This window comes from Cololabis saira, chromosome 20 (assembly GCF_033807715.1).
Source record: "Cololabis saira isolate AMF1-May2022 chromosome 20, fColSai1.1, whole genome shotgun sequence".
Classification (NCBI taxonomy): Eukaryota; Metazoa; Chordata; class Actinopteri; order Beloniformes; family Belonidae; genus Cololabis; species Cololabis saira.
In genome coordinates this window covers 10,055,802-10,078,138 of record NC_084606.1, presented here as the reverse complement: position 1 = coordinate 10,078,138, position 22,337 = coordinate 10,055,802, and the positions used below count along the sequence as shown (strand labels likewise).

At 44.0% G+C, this 22,337-nt stretch overlaps 1 protein-coding gene across 1 annotated transcript in view; it reads left to right on the top strand.

The window, feature by feature from the left end:
• trpc5a (transient receptor potential cation channel, subfamily C, member 5a) overlaps positions 1-22,337 on the top strand; it is a 260,870-nt gene that overhangs the window by 64,296 nt on the left and 174,237 nt on the right. The window contains exons 2-3 of the mRNA XM_061709480.1: positions 16,036-16,077; positions 16,225-16,327. Of these exons, the coding sequence (XP_061565464.1) occupies positions 16,045-16,077; positions 16,225-16,327 (136 nt within the window). The 5' untranslated portion in view covers positions 16,036-16,044. The remainder of the gene's footprint in view (positions 1-16,035; positions 16,078-16,224; positions 16,328-22,337) is intronic.

The window sequence follows — 22,337 nt, the reverse complement described above, 5'->3', positions numbered from 1 at the left end:
AAGAAGGAAGGAAGGAATGGAGAAAAGAAGGAAGGAAATAAGGGAGGAAAGAAGGGAGGAAGGGAAAAAAGAAGGAAGAAAGAAAAGAAAGAAGGAAGAAAGAAAGAAAGAAAAGAAGGAAGGAAAGACGAGAGGAAGGAAGGAAGGAAGGAAGGAAGGAAGGAAGGAAGGGAAAAAAGAAGGAAGGAAGGAAGGAAAGAAGGAAGAAAGGAAGGGAGGAAAGAAGGAAGAAAGAAAAGAAGGAAGGAAAGAAAGAAGAAAGAAAATAGGGAAGGAAGGGAGAAAAGAAGGAAGGAAAGACGGGAGAAAAGAAGGAAGAAAGAAAAGAAGGAAGGAAGGGAGAAAAGAAGGAAGGGAGGAAGGAATGAAGGAAGGAAGGGGGAAAAGAAAGAAGGAAGGAAGGGGGGAAGGAAGGAAGGAAGGAAGGAAGGAAGGAAGGAAGGAAGGAAGGAAGGAAGGAAGGAAGGAAGGAAGGAAGGAAGGAAGGAAGGAAGGAAGGAAGGAAGGAAGGAAGGAAGGAAGGGAGAAGGAAGGAAGGAAGGAAGGAAGGAAGGAAGGAAGGAAGGGAGAAGGAAGGAGAGAGCAGGAAAGAAGGACAGGAGAATGAGGTCATTTTGACCCAAAGACAGTACAAGGGTAAAACCTTGGCAGAGTAGTAACTCGGCACGTTAGACCCCTAGTGGGAAAGAACCAAACCGAGGTGAGTCGGGCTGAGTAGGTTCTAGTGGAAAAACACCATAACTGGAAACGGGGCAGATGGCAGAAGGTGCCCTCCATGTCCCGCCTGAAAGAGAGTCCACACCTCCGGGGGAGGCTGAAGTTTGGATCCATGACGATCCGGCGGCGCGTCATACACCTGCAGGTCATCGGGATTTAGGTGGCGGTCGGCAGGATTTTGCAGTCTGACGCCACCGGGCTTAATGATTCACATCAACAACGCAGGACAGGTTTGGACTTCTCTGTCCTGACTAGTACTTCTCTTTAAAACGTATGTTTCAGACACCATGTGAGAAATTAGTGTAACCATCCTGATATGAGGACACTTTCAAATTAACAAGGAGGAGAATGAGACAGAAACGCTGAGTTGGAGTCGTTGGTCCTGCAGCTGAAGGAAAAAGAAGTAAAGCAGGATGTTTCAAAGATCAAAGATCTGCCGTCAGCGGCGACTGATGACAGATATCTGAAGGAGGAAGATAAGAAGATGGACAGCAACACAGAGAGTTTGCAAATACCTGCCGAACGTACCAAAACATTCCCGGTGGGTTGTGAAGAACTAGCTGAGACTTTCCTGGATGTTTGAAAACTTTCAGAAAAAAGAAAACCATGGAGAAGAGGGGAATGAGACTGGAGGCTTATCTGCATTGCTGAACCCCAGTCGGCGGAGCGTTGTAAAGCCGTCAGCATAAAATCTCTCTCACCGTGCAGATCTTAAACTCTGCATTCCAGCAGCTGCTCATCTGCTCCTGCAGGATTAATCCCATCCGTGTTATTTAATCCCATCCGGATGGTTCTGGCCTCACCTGCAGGCGCCAGCAGAAATCCCCCCCCCTTCTCTGCAGAGTTAGGATTTTTCTGTAGTTTACGAGGAAAAAGTGAATGTCGTCCAGGTCCAGGCGGTTGCATCCTCCAGGAAGTCGAGACACAGCTGTAATCTAACAGCAAATCAAAATATTCATGTTCAAAACATGCAACAGATTCCTCCAGAAGCTGTGAAGCCAGAAGCTCGTGGCTGGTCTCTATTCTGGACTCACCTGGGGCCTCATGTACAAAGACTTGCGTGGATTTCCTACTGAAACATGGCGTACGCTTAAATCCAGAAAATGTCCTACGCACAAATAAATCCAGATGTATGAAACTGTGCGTATGCATGAATCCAAGCACATTTCCTTTGTACATCCCAATCAACGTGGAATTGAGCGCACATGTAGGAGTACCAGACTCCTCCCTGTCCACGCCTCCATTTAAATATGCAAATGTATTTAAATAGGCCCTCGAGGGCCGGTTTCCCTGTTTAATTGCACCATGATACAAGGAGCTGTGTCATCAACAGAACTATCCAGACTTTGATGACAAGCTGGTGACGATGATTAATTAGAATCAGGTGTGTTAAAGCAGTGAAACATCTAAAACATGCAGGATACCGGCCCTTCTGGGATTCAGTTTGACACCTGACATATTTTTTTATTTTTTTTAATATTCTTTATTTCATTCAAAAAAATAAAATAATTCAATACAAATAAAAATGTTCTTAACTCGTGAATGAAAAGCAAGCAGAAAGAAGAAGAATCTTATCTGATCTGCCCCTTTCTCCAAGAAATAACTTCACAAATAACATAAATTAATCATATAATCTGTACATTAATGGAATGAAAATGCTTCCTGTTAACGTACACATATTCATCCAGTGATGGTGCTTTTATAGCAATGTGTGTGCAGTCGATAGCTCCGATTACATTAGGAAAACCGGCTAAATATTCTTTCTCTTCTTACTGCGCCATTTGTGATATCTTCTAACACTGCCAAAGCTGCCATTGTTGTTAACTGTATTTCTGCACCACTTTGCGCATGTTTTTATATCCACTCGTGTAATTGCAGACAGGTGAACGTGTTAATTGTTCATCAGTGTGTCTCTGATGTGCACATCACTCTGAGGGCTAATTGTTTTCACATTATTAACAGTTTCCCAGCATCACCACTAAGTGTCGCCAACGGACCAATAGCTGTGGAAACGTGCGTACGCCAGCCATGAAGTTGGCGTCGGGCACCGCACATTTCCACGGTCATTTCACTCTTGATTAATCTGAACGTTTGCGTGGAAAAGGGCGTACGCCATGTTTTTGTGCGTACGCACGCTTTGTACATGAGGCCCCTGGTCTGTGAGAGCTCCTGTCTGATCCTGGAAAAACTAATGATGGGTCTTAAGACGTAAAAACAGGGTCTAAAGCCGGTTTCAGCCTGTAATCCAGAGCATGAGCCGGTCTGGGAGGAGGATTTGAGCTTTCCCAAAGTTCTGGTTTCTGATTCCTCCCACAGCAGAATAATAGAGGGTCTGCATTGACGTCACTTTCCCACTGGACCAGCCCCCTTACTCACACTGAGTCAATAAAATGGCTGCAACTAGTTGGGGAAACTGTGGAGAAGACGGGATAACAGCCGATTATGGTCTTAAATTAGCGTCAGTTGGACTTGACAGTGACCCGTACAGTTACCAGAAGAACCAGTGGTCCATGGACATTAATGTTTGGCCACGAATCCAGTTTCTGATATTTATATGTACTTAATTTCTACACCAGGAAATACACGAAGCAAAGCTTGAAGGCATACAAAAGTCTTGACACTTGGTCCTACTTCAAGGCAGGATTTGTTGGTTAAAATTAAAGTGATGAGGACACCGAACTTTATGATTTGACCGTTTAAAGTTAGCTACCCAAAAATCCAACATTTCCTGATACTAAATGGGAACCGCAAATCCACGTTTCGGTGCCTGGAATCCAGTTGTTTCTGTGAATTGGAGCGATCCATTTGTCTCTCTTAAGCTTATTTTTCGGCAGTCTGTAAAACAATAACTCTGATCTCTTGCTAAATCTATGAGTACAGTCAATCGCACAACAGCTCTTTCCCATTTTATATGTTTTCCAGTTGCTCAAACTGAAAGTTTACGCTGCCACTCAGTCTTTCTGCCACTCAGTCTTTCTGCCACTCAGTCTTTCTGACACTCAGTCTTTCTGACACTCAGTCTTTCTGACACTCAGTGGGCGAAACCAGCTGTGAAGTCCCATCTGTGACGTCATGCGCATTCCCTCTATTTCAATGTCACAGAAGCTCTTTGTACACCATGAAAGAAAAGCAGCACTTTCACACTATACATTGAAAAAGGTGGTGTTTTACTTCAGTACCAAACACTGCCATCTCGTCTCTCTGGAGGACACTTTTCTAGAAGTGTTTAGTATTTCTTTTTAAAGGAGCCGTCTGTAAGAAATGTCCAAAACTGGTACTGCAGTCACTTTCAAAATATTGTTGAGCGGCGTGTACCCTCCCCCTCCTCCCCCCGACCAGAGGTTGCCAGGTAGGCTGCAGAATGCAGCAGGAACGTAGGCTGCCATGGCTGCCATAATTAGAGCCGAGCTGGCAACCCGGATGCAGAAACAATACTGACTTGGTGATTGGGAGATAGGTGGAGGGTGGAGCTTCAGAAACAATACTGACTTGGTGATTGGGAGATAGGTGGAGGGTGGAGCTTCAGAAACAATACTGACTTGGTGATTGGGAGATAGGTGGAGGGTGGAGCTTCAGAAACAATACTGACTTGGTGATTGGGAGATAGGTGGAGGGTGGAGCTTCAGAAACAATACTGACTTGGTGATTGGGAGATAGGTGGAGGGTGGAGCTTCAGAAACAATACTGACTTGGTGATTGGGAGATAGGTGGAGGGTGGAGCTTCAGGCCAAAACAAAAAATGACAACATCAACATCAGTTGAGGCCTGCAACTCCTCTTTTTAAACTGGAATATCCTGGCTTGAGTGCTGTTGTCAGTGACATAAGTATTTGAAATTAACATGATTTTTAAATGTCTGCCTTTAAGGCCGTTAAAACCAAACTCCACCTTTTCATTCTCGTTACAGTTGGACTGTCATGAACCTTTAGATCTAACATGCTAACTGGGATCTGGACATTTTTCTAAGCATTCAACAGTCTTACCTTGGGACCATCTCGCTGGATTTCCTCTCCTGAGAAGACTGAATATAATTACTCACGAAAATGTTTAATAATGAACTTCAAATCGTTTGGAATCAATCAGAAACAGCAGTTTATCCTCTTTTGCTGATGTTGTTCCTCAGTGGCAGTGGGATAACACATGTCTGCATACACAACGACAAACTGCCAAAACAATGTTTTATAGTGTTAAATAGATATTTAAATAAGGAACACCCCCAATTTTGTCTCCTGACGGTTTTCTAATGTTTTTTTTCAACACATTGGGTCATTTTACATTTTACAACTACTTTTTTCTCAAATTAAAAGCACGATGTCATGATATACTTTTGGTATTTTTTTGTTTATGCCCAAAAAAGGAATGTTTTGTTGGACACGAGAATAACTGGTGCCATGTTTTTGCCTTTAAATATGTTTAAAGGTATGAAAACATTAAAGTTTTCAGTTGTAATTGCATAAATTGTCTATATTTTATTACTTTATATGCTCTATTGGAGTTACATTTGCATAAAATGCTAAAAACCAAATTCTCATAAATGGGAAAAAATGAAACTGATTTCATCTGTCTCTGTTTCCTCCCTGGATCTGTTTGGTAATTCTGACCCACGATGTTTCTGAAAGCAGTTCTATCAGCATTCTGGGAGCTGATTGGTCCTTACGCTGCCTCACCAAGCAAGGTTTCTGCAGCGTTCAGTTATTCTGCTCCTCACCGGTGGAACAAACTTCCTGTAGACCTGAGGTCTGCTCCAACTGTCAGCTCCTTTAAATCAGGATAAAAACATTACTGTTTACTGAAGCTACTCTTAAATTAAATACTTAACTGCTGTACTCCACAGCCCTTAGTTTTCAGCAACTTGTGCTTTTTATTATTTTACCTTCTTTTCTTATCATTTTATTCATAATTTTATTTCATTTTATTTGTTATTTACTGTCTAATTATGTTTTGCCGCTTTTAATGTTGATGTAAAGCACTTTGAATTACCTTGTGTTGAATTGTGCTATATAAATAAACTTGCCTTGCCTACAGCATCATTAGCTGCCAATACTTGGTGTTGAATCTCAATATAATACTAGTATTAGTCTGTTGCATAACTATCAGTCATATCATTCATGCAACAGCTCAAAAAACTGTTTTAATAACACTAACCCAAATCAATATCGGAATCGAATCAAATCTTGATAATCGATTCTGAATCTTAAGAATCAGAATCGAATCTTGACATTTGAATGGATCCCCAGCCCTGATCTGCACGGCTGCCTGCTCATCTCCATCCATGTGCAAACAAGCGAGCGTATGTGAAGCAGGAAAAATACGACTGTAAGTGTAAATCAGTCCTCGAAGCGTCACGCAAACAGTTCCGACCAGTCAGTAAGTCTGATTGCACCTGATGCTGGTAGCTGGAGGCAGCAGTGTGTCTGACAGCTGCTCATAACGCAGGACATGACAGAGGGACGTTTCCTTCTTTCATACAATCCTGGTACTTCTGAAGGAGCGAGGTTGTTGCCCTCTGATCAGTAGATCTCTGATCTGAGCCCCCTGAGCCCCCCCCCATCAGTCCGACCGGATAACCTGGCAGCTTTGCTCAGATTTAGGGTCGGGGCTCGGTGATGGCTGCCGGTGATCCGTCACTCCTCTTCAAAGAGACCAGCTTTCAGGTGACGGGATGAAGAGCTGCGTGTTGGTGGATTTTAAATGTTTGGGGGCAGAGTTTGTGCTTTTCAGCTACATCAAAGCTCTCTGAGAAGAAGGTCACCAAAGAAAAATGGGCTTTCGGCAGCATTTCCAACTATGTTCACCTTAAACCCTTGACACCCGGCCGAGTCTCAGGCTTATGTTCTGATACGGAACGTGCCCCCTGAACCGGGGGCTCCAGGGTATAACCAGTTTAATATGACCAGTTAGGGCGGAGTCGGTTCTTTTGTTGTGGTGTTGTTTTAAAATCTAATCATGTCAGACTTCAGGACATCAGAACTCCCAGTAAATCTGCCACAAACCTGTTTTTGAAAGACGTTTTGCTTGTAGGAGCTTGCTGACGCTCTGTAATGTATTGAGGTTATTACAGGCATCAAATGGTGTCTGATTCCTATCTTTTTCTCTTGTTTTCTTTCGTTTTTACACATTTTTTACACAGGGAAAAAAGAAGGAAGGGAGGGAGGAAAAAAGGAAGGACGGAAGGGAGGGAGGAAGGAAGGAAGGAAGGAAGGAAGGAAGGAAGGAAGGAAGGAAGGAAGGAAGGAAGGAAGGAAGGAAGGAAGGAAGGAAGGAAGGAAGGAAGGAAGGAAGGAAGGAAGGAAGGAAGGAAGGAAGGAAGGAAGGAAGGAAGGAAGGAAGGAAGGAAGGAAGGAAGGAAGAAAGAAAAGGAGGAAGGAAGGGAAAAAAGAAGGAAGGAAGGAAGAAAAGAAAAGAAGGAAGGAAGGGAGAAAAGAGGAAGGAAGGAAGGAAGGAAGGAAGGAAGGAAGGAAGGAAGGAAGGAAGGAAGGAAGGAAGGAAGGAAGGAAGGAAGGAAGGAAGGAAGGAAGGAAGGAAGGAAGTGAAAAAGGAAGGAAGGAAGGAAGGAAGGAAGGAAGGAAGGAAGGAAGGAAGGAAGGAAGGAAGGAAGGAAGGAAGGAAAGAAAAGAAGGAAGGAAGGGAGAAAGAAAAGGAGGAAGGAAGGGAGAAAGAGAAGGAAGGAAGGAAGGGAAAAAAGAAGGAAGGAAGGAAGAAAAGAAAAGAAGGAAGGAAGGGAGAAAAGAGGAAGGAAGGAAGGAAGGAAGGAAGGAAGGAAGGAAGGAAGGAAGGAAGGAAGGAAGGAAGGAAGGAAGGAAGGGAGGAAGGAAGGAAGGAAGGAAGGAAGGAAGGAAGGAAGGAAGGAAGGAAGGAAGAAAAGAAAAGAAAAAGGGAGTTTTTACACATCTTAGACAATAAGTACAACAATGCCCCTGAACTAAGCAGTTTAGGACTTCCTGTGTGATTTTGTGAGCCGTTTGTGGTGTTTTTCTTGTTTTCGGTCACTGCAGCAGAATTACTGCTGTCTGAGCCAATCTCCGCTTTGTTAGCAGGTTTTGCTCTTTTTAAGCTTTCGTCATATTCAATTTACAAACACTAAAAATACCCCTCTGTGCTCCATCAGCATTTCCTCCACTCGCCACCTCGTCCCTGAACCAATTACCGCCTCGTTGAAATGCAGATGTGTATCGCAGCTGCGACAACAGATCCTGACTCTTATCTGTGATTCCAGCGTTTCCGTTATCGTCGGCGGGATCTTGTTCCCGCTGGAGCGTCGTTGCTGTCATTCAGGCCGCCGTATGCAGGACCTCGGTTAAACCGTCTCATTAATGTTCTCTTTTAGAGACGCTGTTTGGTCACAATTTCTTAAAATTATCATTTTTAACTGGCCATTTTGACAAATTCTTTACATCTAACAACAACTGCAGACACAGTTCTTTATTAGTTTTAATTAAATATATAGCAATAAAATTAGTGATATCCCTATCCGATCATGTGATTTCTGAAGGATCTTTTTTTATTTTTTTATTTCACTAAATTGAATTTTAATTCATAATTAAAGCTGCAAGCAGCGATGAACGGGCCCTCGCGCGTGCAATTTTTTGCAATAAAGGTCAAGGACTCAAAACATCCGATGACACCACCCATGACTCTTTATGTCAAACCATTCAAAAAATATGGCAGAAAGTAGGAACTATCAAATATGGACCAATCAAATGAAGGGGGGGTGTGCTTTTTGGCGTCTATCGTCACCACGGTAACACTTTTGACTGAGAAAAGTAATGCCCATCGTTGCAGGATCAAAATGCACATTTTGATGTATAACACACATGGGTACACGTTACGGTTCGGGAAAAGAAACGGCCGAAGAAATGGCAAAATTACACGATTAATTCAAAATGGCCGACTTCCTGTTCGGTTTCGGCCATGGCGCCAAGAGACTTTTCTTTAAGTTGGGACATGATACAGGTGTGTACCAATTTTTGTTCATGTACGTCAAACCATATTGTGGGGCTTGAGGCACAAAGTTTTCTAGGGGGCGCTGTTGAGCCATTAGGCCACGCCCATTAATGCAAACCATTAAATATCCAATTTATCACCAGGCCTGGCTTGCATGCAAAATTTGGTGAATTTTGCGGCATGTTTAGGGGGGAAAAAAGGCCCTCATTTCATCAGAAGAAAAACGAGAAAAATAAAAAAAAATCCTACAGATACAATAGGGCCTTCGCACTGTAAGTGCTCGGGCCCTAATTATATACACTGATTCAGTAGCGGAGCTTAACTCTCTTAAAATAACCAGATAGAGAGAGGGACTTGCTGTTAACCATTTACTTCAACGTCCTTAGCAACAGTAACCAACGACAACACATCCGGGTCCCTACATACTAACCACCAGCCCTCTGATTGGCTGAGACATAACCAGGCTTAAACTGTACTGTAACAGGTTGGATTAACTTTACACAACAACATAGTCCAACAAACCACAAAACCAACAAAAACATAGCCTAATAAAACAAATACATTTCAGGCACAAATTCAATGCATTTGTAGGAGTTCAGCACCACGGATAGAGATCACTCTGAAATCACCATCTGACATCCACTTCAACTAATGACAGTAGTGGAGTAAAACTGGCCCATAAATTCACATACAAGTTCAATTTCAATTTGAAGTATTGTGACCTACTCACCACTACTTGAAGGTACTCGGCGAGCCTTGCGCTCTGCGAACTCGCCCGGGCCCCCGGGGGCCCGGGGATGAATCGCTGCTAAACAACGTTGGGTTCATCTCCCACAGGAGGAGGATTAGGGCGGACAAAATATGCGTCTAGCTTGGACTATTTGGCTTTTTCTTGCTCCTTTTTTTCTTTTTCTTTGCGTTTTATCTCTCCACTTTTGTGTTTCTAACTCCCACTCATGTTTAGGCTGTAGGATTACTGCTCTGTTGACAAGTGATCAACGATGACTGTGATAGCCGGCTGTTGATGACCAACGATTTTACCCAAAATACATTTGGAGATTCACTTGCAATTTTTGTTTTAATGTTAAAGGAGCATGAGGCAGGATTGAGGCAGGATTTATGAAAAAAATGTGTATACGTTTTAAGTTTTCTAGTAATAATGTCAGATGAAGCGTTCCAAACCAAAACGAATGAGCCCTCTAGCGTATCTCTCCGTTGCCTTGAACAGGCTGTGTGCTGCAAAATGTGCTGCAATTCCGGGCCGGAATTTCCCGCGCTGTCCTGCGGATGTGACGTCACATGACGCTGCATGCTCGTTCTCCCGTGCCGGCTTCACTGTTGGCTGCAGTACCCCCAACAGCCGTCGTGGTGAAGGGTGGCGCTAGAGAGTCTCATTTCTTAAAAGGAGCCTCATGCTCCTTTAACTGTGAGTGTGAAAATCTCAGCACAACATATTATACAAGGCTTTATACTAGTGATGCACCGATTGTTCGGTAACCGAAATTGTTCGGCCGAAAATGGCAAAAAAACACTTTCGGTGTTCGGTGGAATAAGTGGGAAAAAAACCGAACAATTAATAACGGTGTTGTAATATAAATAGACTGGCTGCTCCGTAACTGTTGCGCACCACATAAATCGTTGGCCAACCAAAAACTAACCACATAACACTCCTGTAATGGTTGCGCACCACATAAATCGTTGGCCAACCAAAAACTAACCACATAAGAATTTTACCTAACATTCACCAGCAGGTGGAACCAAAACAACATAAATCAATCTATTACAGGTGCGTTTAGATGACGAAATCAAACGTGGAAGAGCGTGGAGTGAAGTGGTGCAAACATGTCAGCAGTGTGGAAGTATTTTAGAGTGGCAAAGAATAATACAAGAATGGCTGTTTGCAATGAATGTTCTGCTCAAATATCTAGAGGGGGCACATCTGCAAAGTCTTTCAGCACTACAAGTTTGATTTATCATTTGAAATGATAAAAAACCATGAGTGCTTTAATGCATTTTTATTGTATTAAGGCCTATGTTACAATGTTCAGTAAGTTAAGCCTAACGTAAGCTCAAAGATGGCCAAAAAATGTATTTTGCTGATTTATTTATTTTAAATTATTGTTCTTTGCTGGTATAATGTCTGCTGGAATATTTAAGAAATGCTGGGAAATTAAAAAATGTTCAGTTTTTTATGTTCAACAAATGTTTTCTACCTTGTAATTTTGTCAAATATATTTTTATTTTAAAAGCATGCCTAAATCAAATTTATTTGATTTATGCAATGGTGAAAAAATTGGCAAAATAAATGAAAAACTGCGAAGAACCATGTTCGGTATTGTTCGGTATTCGGCCAAGTGTTTATTATTATTTTCGGTTTCGGTTTCGGCCACAAATTTTCATTTCGGTGCATCACTACTTTATACCTAATATGAACCAAGTGGTGCCACAAAAAAAAAAAAAAAAAGATTCTTGCGGGGCCCCCCCAGTCCCCCATGAAGCCCCGCCCGTGCACTGATTGTTTGTTGTCTATCAATAAGGTTCTCTGCTAACAATTACAGTTTATGTCAGGTGGGGAGTAGGCGTTACCGTCGATAGTAGCAGTTGTAGCTATTGAGCTGACGCCAGTGTTGGCGCCAGTGTTGGCGCCAGTGTTGCCAACTTAGTGACAAATATCATGAGTCTTGTCCTCCCAGAGTTAATGTTTCTTCTTCTCTGACTCTGTGTCCCGGGCACTCGTCATATCTGATCACTGGCTGCTTTATGAATTCGTTCTGTCCTGCTGAACTGTTTGTAGCCATTCCAGTAATCACTGATTATAATGAACCTCGGTGATGAAGTTCACCTCCGCTCCACGTGGGCTTTAACTGTCACTCGGCAGGAAAAACAGCAGGTTTGATGAGAAATTTGAATATGAGCTGAACAAATACAGTTATTGTTGGATCCGGATGCAGAGCACAAATAAACAGATCCAAGAATCAAATTGATCTCAGGTGAAACGTGTGTTCCTGCAGCCTGTCCTTTAATTGACCTCTCTGGGTGTTTGTACCAGCGAGAAAGTGAGGCGACTAATGATTTTCAGATGGAAAACAGGCTCGAGCTTTACCCTTTTAATAATTTCTTTCTCCCTGAAACTCCCTGAAACACACATCCAGTTATTTGTTTTGCTCAGAAGCACTGCAGAAGTCCTGATCAATGGCTGCTGTTTTCTTCTTTATCTTTTCTACGCAGTATGAAAACCAACTCTCTGATAATTACGTCCTTGTTTCTCTGGGACAAAGGACACGTTATTCTCAGTATTTCTTATCTCCTCTGTGTTCGTATTGACGGCTCAAAATCAATGTCAAATTACTGTCGTGCTGTGTCGGTGAGTGTAAAATATTCAAAGTACATCTTGTTCATTCAGTGTTTCCTCACAAAGTAAACAAATGCGGGGCAGTTGTACTGCAGTAAGTCAAGTGTATAAAGACCTGCACAAAGAAATGTGCAAACACAGAGAGCTGAACAAGCTCCTGAGGGTTTGTAAATACGTGTTATCGTCTGCGGTGAGGCCGTACTGTGGCCGCGTGGCTCTGAATGGACTAATCCGTCCATTTCTGTCAGTTGGCGTCAGATCAGCTTCAGGCTGAACCTAAAAAAAACCTAAAAAAACCTAAAAAAACCTAAAAAAACAGTCAGGTATAAACAGGCGAAGGAAGGGGCAGCATGTCAGCTGCCTTAAGAACAGTAGGGTATTAAATTATTTCTATTAGACCAAGGTAGGAATGGGAGATATTTTACCGTTCACGATAAACCGTCAAAAAAATTCCCCACAGTAAGAATTTGTATCTCGCGGTAAAAACGATAAATTCCTGTTGATGACGTTTTTGTGTAAAACTGATTTATGGTTCTGCGTTAAATCAACGCACAACGTACGTGAAGGAAGGAAAGGGGAGAAGGAAGGAAGGAAGGAAGGAAGGAAGGAAGGAAGGAAGGAAGGAAGGAAGGAAGGAAGGAAGGAAGGAAGGAAGGAAGGAAGGAAGGAAGGAAGGAAGGAAGGAAGGAAGGAAGGAAGGAAGGAAGGAAATGAGCCTGAAAGAAAGAAAGAAAGAAAGAAAGAAAGAAAGAAAGAAAGAAAGAAAGAAAGAAAGAAAGAAAGAAAGAAAGAAAGAAAGAAAGAAAGAAAGAAAGAAAGAAAGAAAGAAAGAAAGAAAGAAAGAAAGAAAGAGAAAGAAAGATACATACATACATACATTTATAGTTACAAAGGTGGAGTTGAGTTTTTATCGGCATTTTTATCATTATCGGGATAAATGCCAAAAATGATCGTGATACATTTTTTAGTCCATACCGCCCATCCCTAGATCAAGGTGTCTTCAGTCTGAAAATCACACGTTATTGGTGCATTTCTAAGATGATGTTAATGTTTTTTTAATTAAAGGTAAGACATAAGCCCCCGGCTTTACAGAGACACTGGTAGAAAAATAATACAGAAAGGTGGATGAATGGAGGTTTTGGTACTGAAAAGATGAAGATGGTGCTGTTTTGTGGTGCATATATGGAAGGAGGTTTTTAGATGCATGAATGGATGGATAGATGGAAAGAATCAGAGGAAAGCAGAGGGTCATCACCACCGCCCAGAAGATCATCGGCTGCCCTCTCTCCAGCCTGGAAGACCTCCAAAAAAGCCCAAAATATAATGAAAGACACTTCACACCCCGGACACTCTCTGTTTGAACTATTGCCATCTTGGAAACGATACAGACTCATGAAAACAAGGACAAACAGACTCAAACACAGCTTTTACCCAACAGTAATAACCACTCTCAACAAAAACAGGAGCTAATGTGCAATAACAAAAATGATTGTATGTTGATGAAAGTTCTTGTAATGTCCGTGTGTTGATGTATGTGTGGAGGGGTGAATGTGTCTAGATATGTTTATTTTATTTTATTTGTTTTTAATTACATTTTATTTATTTTTTAGTTATTTTATTTTATATATGATGCACTGACTGGAGAGCAATTTTAATTTCGTTGTACCTGGTGATAATGAAAATAAAGATCTATTCTAGATGGTGTTGCTGGATGACACGTGGACAGATGAGTGGATTATATGAATGGATGTCTTTTTGGAGGATGGGTTGATGTGTTTAAATTAGGGGTGTCAAATTAGCGCGTTAATTGTGGTTAATTAATTACAGTCATATTTAGCCTGTTATTTTTTTTAATCGTTTAATCTATTTTTTAATCTCTAACTTTACTTTTACTGTTTGCGAGTGGTCTTTATTTTGAAGTGGACACTGATTGGCTGTCCCTGTGTGTGGGCGTGGTTAGCTACGCTGGTAGGCTCCCATGTAGCTGGACAGGCGAGTAGCGGAGAAGAGAAAATGGAGGAGCATGTGAAAGTTGTCGGTCCAGTGAATGGGGGATTTACATTTTTAAAACGTCCCGACTAAAGAACTAAGAACTAAACTCAAAAGTATATTTTCAGGAAATATTCTGCCTTTTGCCTTGAACATAACTAATAAAGTCTGCCACTTTTTTTTGTTACATATCAATATTTTGATCTTCCACAATAATGTAATGAATTTAAAGGAAAACATCTTTAGGGTTTTTCAGCAATCTTTAGGTGCGATTGAAAAAGCGATTCATTAGATTAATTAATTACCGATCTTAATGAATTAATCGCTCAATTTTTTTAATCGCTTGACAGCACTAGTTTACATTGATAGGTGGGTGTTTGTAAAAATCTAGAAAGGTGTATGGTCTGAAAACGACCCACGAGGCCTCCCCGTCCATCCAAGGGGCGACACCAACGGTTGCTTATTACTGCCTTTGTTGCACGCAGTTGGTCAGCGCTATGACCAATCAGAGCTCCTCTCCCTTGGTCATCTATCAGGTCGCTCAGCGGGGAGACAACAACCACCAGTGGGTTTTTATTAAGGTCCATTTAGCTCCCAGTCGAATTAACAGTTAAATTAAACTTTTTCTTTAACCTGTAACCAAAATACCAAATACATTTACCTTGTAAAGGAATGATTTGAGAGCCGACTTCTGTCCAATATTCAAAGAAAAGGTCCAAATCTTTAGCTGTTGATGCCAAAGCTGATTGAAACAACATCTATTCCTCATCCGCAGCCATCTACCCCGTTTACATCCAGACTACCACACTGCTCTGTCGTCATCGCGTTGAACACGTCCAGAGACTCTCTCTACAAGGATACACTGATTGATTTCCAAGACTTCTGAGCATAGTTAATAAGCTCTAACGGATGGTAACTGAACGTACCTGTAAAGCAAATGTTGCGATTTCTAGGTTAGGATGTTTTTTGATGGAGGAATGGATGTTTCATATTTAATGGATAGATGACAGATGGATTGATGGACAAATGATGGATTTTTGGGACAATTTAAGCAAAGTGGATGGATGGATGGATGGATGGATGGATGGATGGATGGATGGATAATGGATGGATGGATGGATATCTTGATGGATGGATGGATGGATGGATGGATGGATGGATATCTTTATGGATGGATAATGGATGGATGGATGGATGGATGGATATCTTGATGGATGGATGGATGGATGGATGGATGGATATCTTGATGGATGGATAATGGATGGATGGATGGATAATGGGTGGGTGGATGGATATATTGATGGATGGATGGATGGATAATGGATGGATGGATGGATATCTTGATGGATGGATAATGGATGGATGGGTGGGTGGATGGATGGATGGATGGATGGATGGATGGATGGATGGATAATGGGTGGGTGGATGGATATATTGATGGATGGATGGATGGATGGATAATGGATTGATGGATGGATGGATGGATAATGGATGGATGTATGGATAATGGATTGATGGATGGATGGATGGATGGATAATGGATGGATGGATAATGGATTGATGGATGGATAGATAATGGATGGATGGATAATGGATTGATGGATGGATGGATGGATGAATGGATAATATATGGATGGATGGATGGATGGATGAATGGATAATATATGGCTGGATGGATGGATGGATGGATATCTTGATGGATGGGTGGATGGATGGATATCTTGATGGATGGGTGGGTGGATGGATGGATGGATGGATGGATGGATGGATGGATGGATGGATGGATGGATGGATGGGTGGGTGCATGGATGCATAGCTCCTGAATCATGGATGGCCAGCAGTATTGTGGAGTTTGTAGTTGTTTCATGTTGTGGATCCCAGCCACCACTGTGGTTCCTCTTGGTGACCTTGTTTCCAGTTGGATAAACACCAGCGTTTCATCTCAGACCATCTTAGCTGCCGTTTTTGTGCTTGACCCTTCTCTCTCTGGACTCCTCGTCATGCTAACTCCCCTCTCTCTTCTCCTTCCTCCAGACCGGCCAGATGAATCCCATGACACAGCTGTACTACAAAAAGGTAAGATAAAGTCACACTTGCCAACATCTTCACTGTCCACTTCTTTTTCACAAGTTTTGTGATGTCATGACTTGTAAAACTGTCCTGCTGTCTGCAAACAGCATAAAAGAGCTTTCCATAAATGCTTTCGTTTGTTGTTTCCTGCAGGCGACGTATTCGCCGTACCGCGACCGCATCCCACTTCAGATCGTCAGAGCTGAGGTGGAACTGTCTGCAGAGGAGCGGGCCTACCTCACCGCCGTGGAGAAAGGTAAACACACACACCGTCACCAGAACATCTGCTGGCTGCTTCCCTGCACACCTGCACGAGCAGGGAGCCGCCTAATGATGCTGAAGGCTGAGCAGCTGGGCCGAGTCGGAGCCGGTTGGAGCCGGTGGAGCCGGTCAGACCCTGCTGCCGTTCCCAGGTGGTGTGTGTCTGACGTTTGACTCAGCAGACACAAGCAAAGATACTCTATACAGAAGATCACACATTACCGTTCCTGCCAATGGTATGAAATGGTAAACACTTCCTGTCTCCTAAGTGGCCGTGGTCGCCCCTCTCCCTATATCGTTTTGGAAGTGTTGTGAACGTGTGTGTGTGTGTGTGTGGATGGACAACACTTGATACAGTACAACTTTAATATTTGCGCCTTATTTTGCCACTCGTTTTTTTTATCTGCTACCTTAATGTCTGATATCAACCCAGTACAAGATCATCGGATCAGTCTAATATTCTTTTTATCCCTTCCAAAAAGACTTCAATAATAACAATAACAGTATTATTAAGCAAAGAAGCAAGTTTTATTTTAGGGTGCTTTCACACCTGTCCCGTTTGGAGCAGTTGTTCCAGAACAGGGAATGTTTCCCCCTAAAGATCGGAACATTTGGTATATGTGAACACAGCAATCGCACTCGGAAACGGCACAAAACAAGCGAGCCGAGATCTCCTAGGAGAGGTGGTCTCGGCCCGATTCCATTCGAGACCTGAAGAGGTTCATTTCTTTTATTTGTAGTGAGAACGTAATCCACACAGCAACCGATACAACTCCATTCATTGTGTATGTGCGACCACGGTGCAAGGAGAGGAGTCGGTGCAGCCTCCACCACCTTCTCTCCGAGACGTCGTCCCAGCGCGGCACGGTGAAATTAAAAAATATTCAATTCGGACAGGGTTTGCGCAGCGCAAACTCTGCGGCAGGCGCCCTCTCGCCCGCCACTGAGCTCCGCTCTGCGCTGGTAGCTCATAAATGAATGGGTAAAGCCTGATTTATGGTTCCGCGTTAAATCGAGTGTAACGCGGAACCATAAATCAGCCTAAAGCCGGCGGCTGCGGTCTGCGCTGCGCTGAAAGGGGCGTGTTGTTTATCCCGGGATACAGAAGAGGAAACTCCTTCCGCGTTCATTTGATCAATCAGAGAGCAGCTGGTTCGCGCATGGCATTTGTCATCAGCTTTGAAACGGTACAGACGTTTGCCTTGTGAACACAAACCCCACGAACGAGAAACGAAACAACTGTATCGATTTAGTCCCTGAATCGGAACAAAACAAACGGGCCACAGGTGTGAAAGCACCCTTAGTTTTAAATTTCGGTTTATCCGATGGAAAAACGATGTTGGCAGTTCTGCAGTGACCAACGACTCTGAATCTCTGAATCAGCACCAGAGAGGAGAGCTATGAGAGCCAAATCTCACGAGAGTGTGTTGCTCAGACAGAGACAGGTCTCAAACAAAGTTCCTTTTCTCCTAATTTGTCGGTCTGAAAATTGCCATTTTGGTGTCAGAATGTTCAGAAGGTTTGTGGCTTTTGAAAAATGGGTCCATATGTACTCTCAAAGCTTCTTTAAAGTACGTTTGGCCAGCCATTCTTCTCCGCTCAGAAACAACAAAGACTTGGTCTGGACCCTCTGGACCCGACTCTGGTTTCCACGGGACCAGAGAGCGTCTGAGTATTATGGAGGAAGAGGGGAAGGATGTGAAGGAGGAGAAGGAGGAGAAGGAGGTGAAGGAGGGTCCGGACTAGGGCTGTTCGATTAATCGATTTTAAATCGTAATCGCGATTATGTAATTAGAACGATGTTAAAACGTGAAAATCGTAAAATTGATTTTTCACTTTTTTTTTTTTTTTTTTTTACCTTGTCTGCACACATATTAATGATTGATGGAAATACCTCTCAATACCTGCAACAAGTGCCCCATCGGAGAGGCTCTTTAGTGTAGGAGGGGGCGTTGTAACATGCCACCGGGTAGACCGGCTCGTGTTCCTTACAAAAAACTTGCAAATGTGAATAGCAAATGTAATGACTGACATTACACACCTCTACCTCCTTCATGGGTTGCATTATTATTTAGCATGCAAAGACCCAGTTTATTTTAATTAGAAAATGTCTTGTTTTATTTAATTGGAAATATAACTTACTGTATGTTTGCAAGTGCTGATTTGCTGATTTTTTTTCAGAGATAAAACTTTATATTTTATTATATTTTTTAAAACTTTTTTTCAACTTATTTTACAGAGTTTTGCACTTTATTCATTCATTTTTGGTTTAATAAGAGCAAAGTTTGCACTTAAGGCCCAATGGGGCAAATGTTCAATAAAAAAACAGCATATTTGAAATAATTTCTTTGCCTTTTGTCAATTCACAAAATAATCGTAATCGTAATCGAAAATCGGATTTTGAGAGAAAAAAATCGAGATTTTATTTTTGGGCAAAATCGAACAGCCCTAGTTCGGACACAGAGCTGGGTGCAGCGAACAGATTTATTTGAGAAAATGAAGCAGAGGAGATGAGCTGTGGCAGACAGACAGACAGACAGGTTGACAGGCAGGCGGTCGATGTTGACAGAGGGTTTAGTTTTTAAAAGTTATTTGAATTTGGTAAAATTCAGCAGAAATAGGAAGGTAGGAAGACGCCTCACTCTGTTGATTTTTTTTTAAATTTATTTATTTTTTTGGCCAACAATAGTCGACAATTAAATTTGTTGGCAACTATTTTTATTCACAGTTTTTGTCTACAACGGCTAATCATTGCAACCCTAATTTGTGCAAATAATAATGTACAAATAATACTTGTTTACCCAAAAGATTTTTCATGTATTAATCTCTTAAACCACTTCAGCTTGCTTCATTTCTAGGTGTGAGAGGACGCTGGCGTGTATGTCGCCGCTTCTCCGCCGGTCTATTTTCTATTTTAACGTCTATTTTTAACGCTGTTTTTATTCGACATCGTTTCCACAATCCTGCCACAACAACTTGCAGATTGTGCATCTCAGTCTTTTTATTGTGCTACTCACGCTCCGGAGATCGAGGACTCTCTCATCTTCACGGGTCTCGCGTTGGATTTCCTCCCTCCCTGCCACTCTGATTGCGCCCTAGGGGGCTGCCTGCGCCCTTTCTCCGGTCATTGCACCGCTGGCTGGCGTTATCCGTGGCGGGGCTCTCTGCTCTCTGCTCCCAGCTCCCGGCGCCCGGCTAGCTGGCTAGATCTCTCCATCAACATGGTGCTCAGATCTTACTCTTGTGTTCCGCGGGAGCTTTCAAGCTCCGCGGCTCTCATCTGTCTTGATGCCATCCGATCACTCGGTCTCCTAAAGCGCCCCCGCTACATACACAGAGCATCCCGGCACAAGTTTAGTCCAACTGCCATGAACGCCGTCCCAGTGTTGACATCCGCGGCGCACTTCCGTGTTGTGGGGCGACGTCATCACAACAACATGCGCGCGCAGCCGCGTGCCGGCTGTCTCAGGCCACTGGTCTGTGTTGACAGTGTCAGTTCTGTCACTCTGTCTTCTCCCTCTACTGCCTCATTCATGTTGCTTAACACTCGCTCTCTCAATAACAAAGCATTATTGATTAATGACATCATAACTGACCGAAAATTGGATTTTCTGTGCATGACAGAGACTTGGCAAAATCAGCAGGATTTTTTGACTCTGAACCAAGCTACTCCCCCTGGTTACACTTATCTCCAGAAACCCCGCTCTGTTGGCCGGGGCGGGGGTCTGGCTGTCATCCACCGTGCTGATATCCGGGTTAAGGAAACTCCTACACCCAAGACCACTTCTTTTGAGTGTATTACATTTACACTCACTGGTTCTGCACAACAACAGTGTGTCCTCATTTACCGCCCCCCCAAGGCCTCCACCACCTTCATTGCTGAGCTTACAGAGCTACTGACCTCTGTTTGCTCCAAGGCTTCATCCACCCTGCTGTTGGGTGACTTCAACATTCATGTTGACTCCTCCAACTGCAGCTTTGCTGCAGAGTTCCTGTCAGTTCTGGACTGTCTTAACTTCACCCAGCATGTACGAGGCTCCACCCATGTCAAAGGTCACACACTGGACCTAGTGTGTTCCACTGGCACCCCTCCCTCCCATCTGCAGTGTCTGGATCTGGCAGTATCTGACCATCATGCTGTCCTGTTCGACATCCCGGTCTCCTCACCTGCACTGCATACCACACGGACGATCTCCTTCAGGAGTGTCAAGTCGGTGAGTCCACCAGCTCTGTCTGACCTGCTTGAGGCCCACTTGGCCCGGGCCCCATCCGACACTTCAGCGGAGGACCTGGTCAACCACTACAATGTGGCTCTATCCAGCTGCCTGGACTCTCTGGCCCCCCTCAAACACCGGTCTGTCTCCTATGCCCGTCCAGCCCCCTGGTTCACCTCAGACCTTCGCATCTCTAAGACCACCTGTCGCCGGTTGGAGCAGCTCCACAAAAGAACTGGCCTGACCGTCCACCGGCTGGCTTTTGAAGAGCATGTGAGGTCATACAAGGACGAACTAGCCAGAACCAAGGTGAGGTACTACTCCACCCTCATTGGCTCTCAACAAAATCACCCCAGGACACTGTTCTCCACCATCAATCGCCTGCTCCGCCCCCCTGCCGCCCCCCCTACCACAGAGGACCAGGAGCGCTGCTCCAAGTTCCTGGAGTTCTTCGGTGCTAAGGTGGACACCATTCACCAGCAACTCCTCACACCTGACCCTCCCTCCCCCGGCGGTTCACTAAGTGGTGCGCCCCTGGAGCTTCCCTGCCCCCCCCACTGCTCTCTCTCTTCTTTCTCCCCTGTCACCACCGCACTGATCACCAAACTGGTCTCCAAAGCCAAAGCTTCCTCCTGCTCTCTGGACCCCATGCCAACTGCTTTGGTGAAAGCCTGCCTTCCTACCCTCTGTCCCGTCATCACCAACATAATTAACTCCTCCATTGGCTCCGGTTCAGTGCCCCCCAGTCTCAAAATCGCCTCCATCACTCCCATCCTGAAAAAGCCTGGTTTGGACCCTGAGGACCTCAATAACTTCCGGCCGATCTCCAACCTTCCTTTCCTCAGTAAGATCCTGGAAAGAGCAGTGGCGGCCCAGCTCCACCAGCATATGTCCAACCATGAGCTCTATGAACCCTTCCAGTCAGCCTACAGAACCCACCACAGTACTGAGACCGCTCTCATCAAGATCACCAACGACCTCCTCACTGCTGCAGACAATGGTAAAATCAGCATCCTCATCCTTCTCGACCTCTCCGCTGCCTTTGACACCATCTCCCACACCATCCTCCTCGAACGCCTGTCTGCTCTCCTTGGTATCTCTGGCTCTGCTTTATCCTGGTTCCAGTCTTACCTCACCAACAGAACTCAGTTTGTCACCATCCTTGGCTCCTCCTCCCACCCTGCCCCAGTCAACCATGGTGTCCCCCAAGGCTCTGTGCTCGGTCCAACCCTCTTCACCACCTACCTGCTCCCCCTTGGCCAGATCATACGCCACTATGGTCTCAGTTTTCACTGCTACGCTGACGATACCCAGCTCCATCTCAGCACCTCACCATCCTCCCAGCTCCCCCCACAGTCTTTGGTTAACTGCCTCTCAGCCATAAAATCTTGGATGACAACTAACTTCCTCAAACTGAACAGCAATAAGACGGAGCTCATGGTTGTGGCCCCCAAGTCACTGCTCCGGAAGGTTGGAGATCTGCTCATCCGGGTGGACGGCTGCACCATTACACCATCCTCCGAGGTCCGTAATCTGGGCGTCATCTTGGACTCCACCCTCTCCTTCCAGTCACATATCAAGTCGGTCACCAAATCTGCCTTCTATCACCTCAGGAACATCGCACGTCTCCGTCCCTCACTCTCTGACTCTGTGGCAGAAACACTCATCCATGTTTTCATCACCTCCCGACTGGATTATTGTAATGGAGTCCTGTCTGGGGTTCCAAGTAAAACCCTGGACAGGCTCCAGTATGTGCAGAATTCAGCTGCCAGGGTTCTCACCCACACCAAG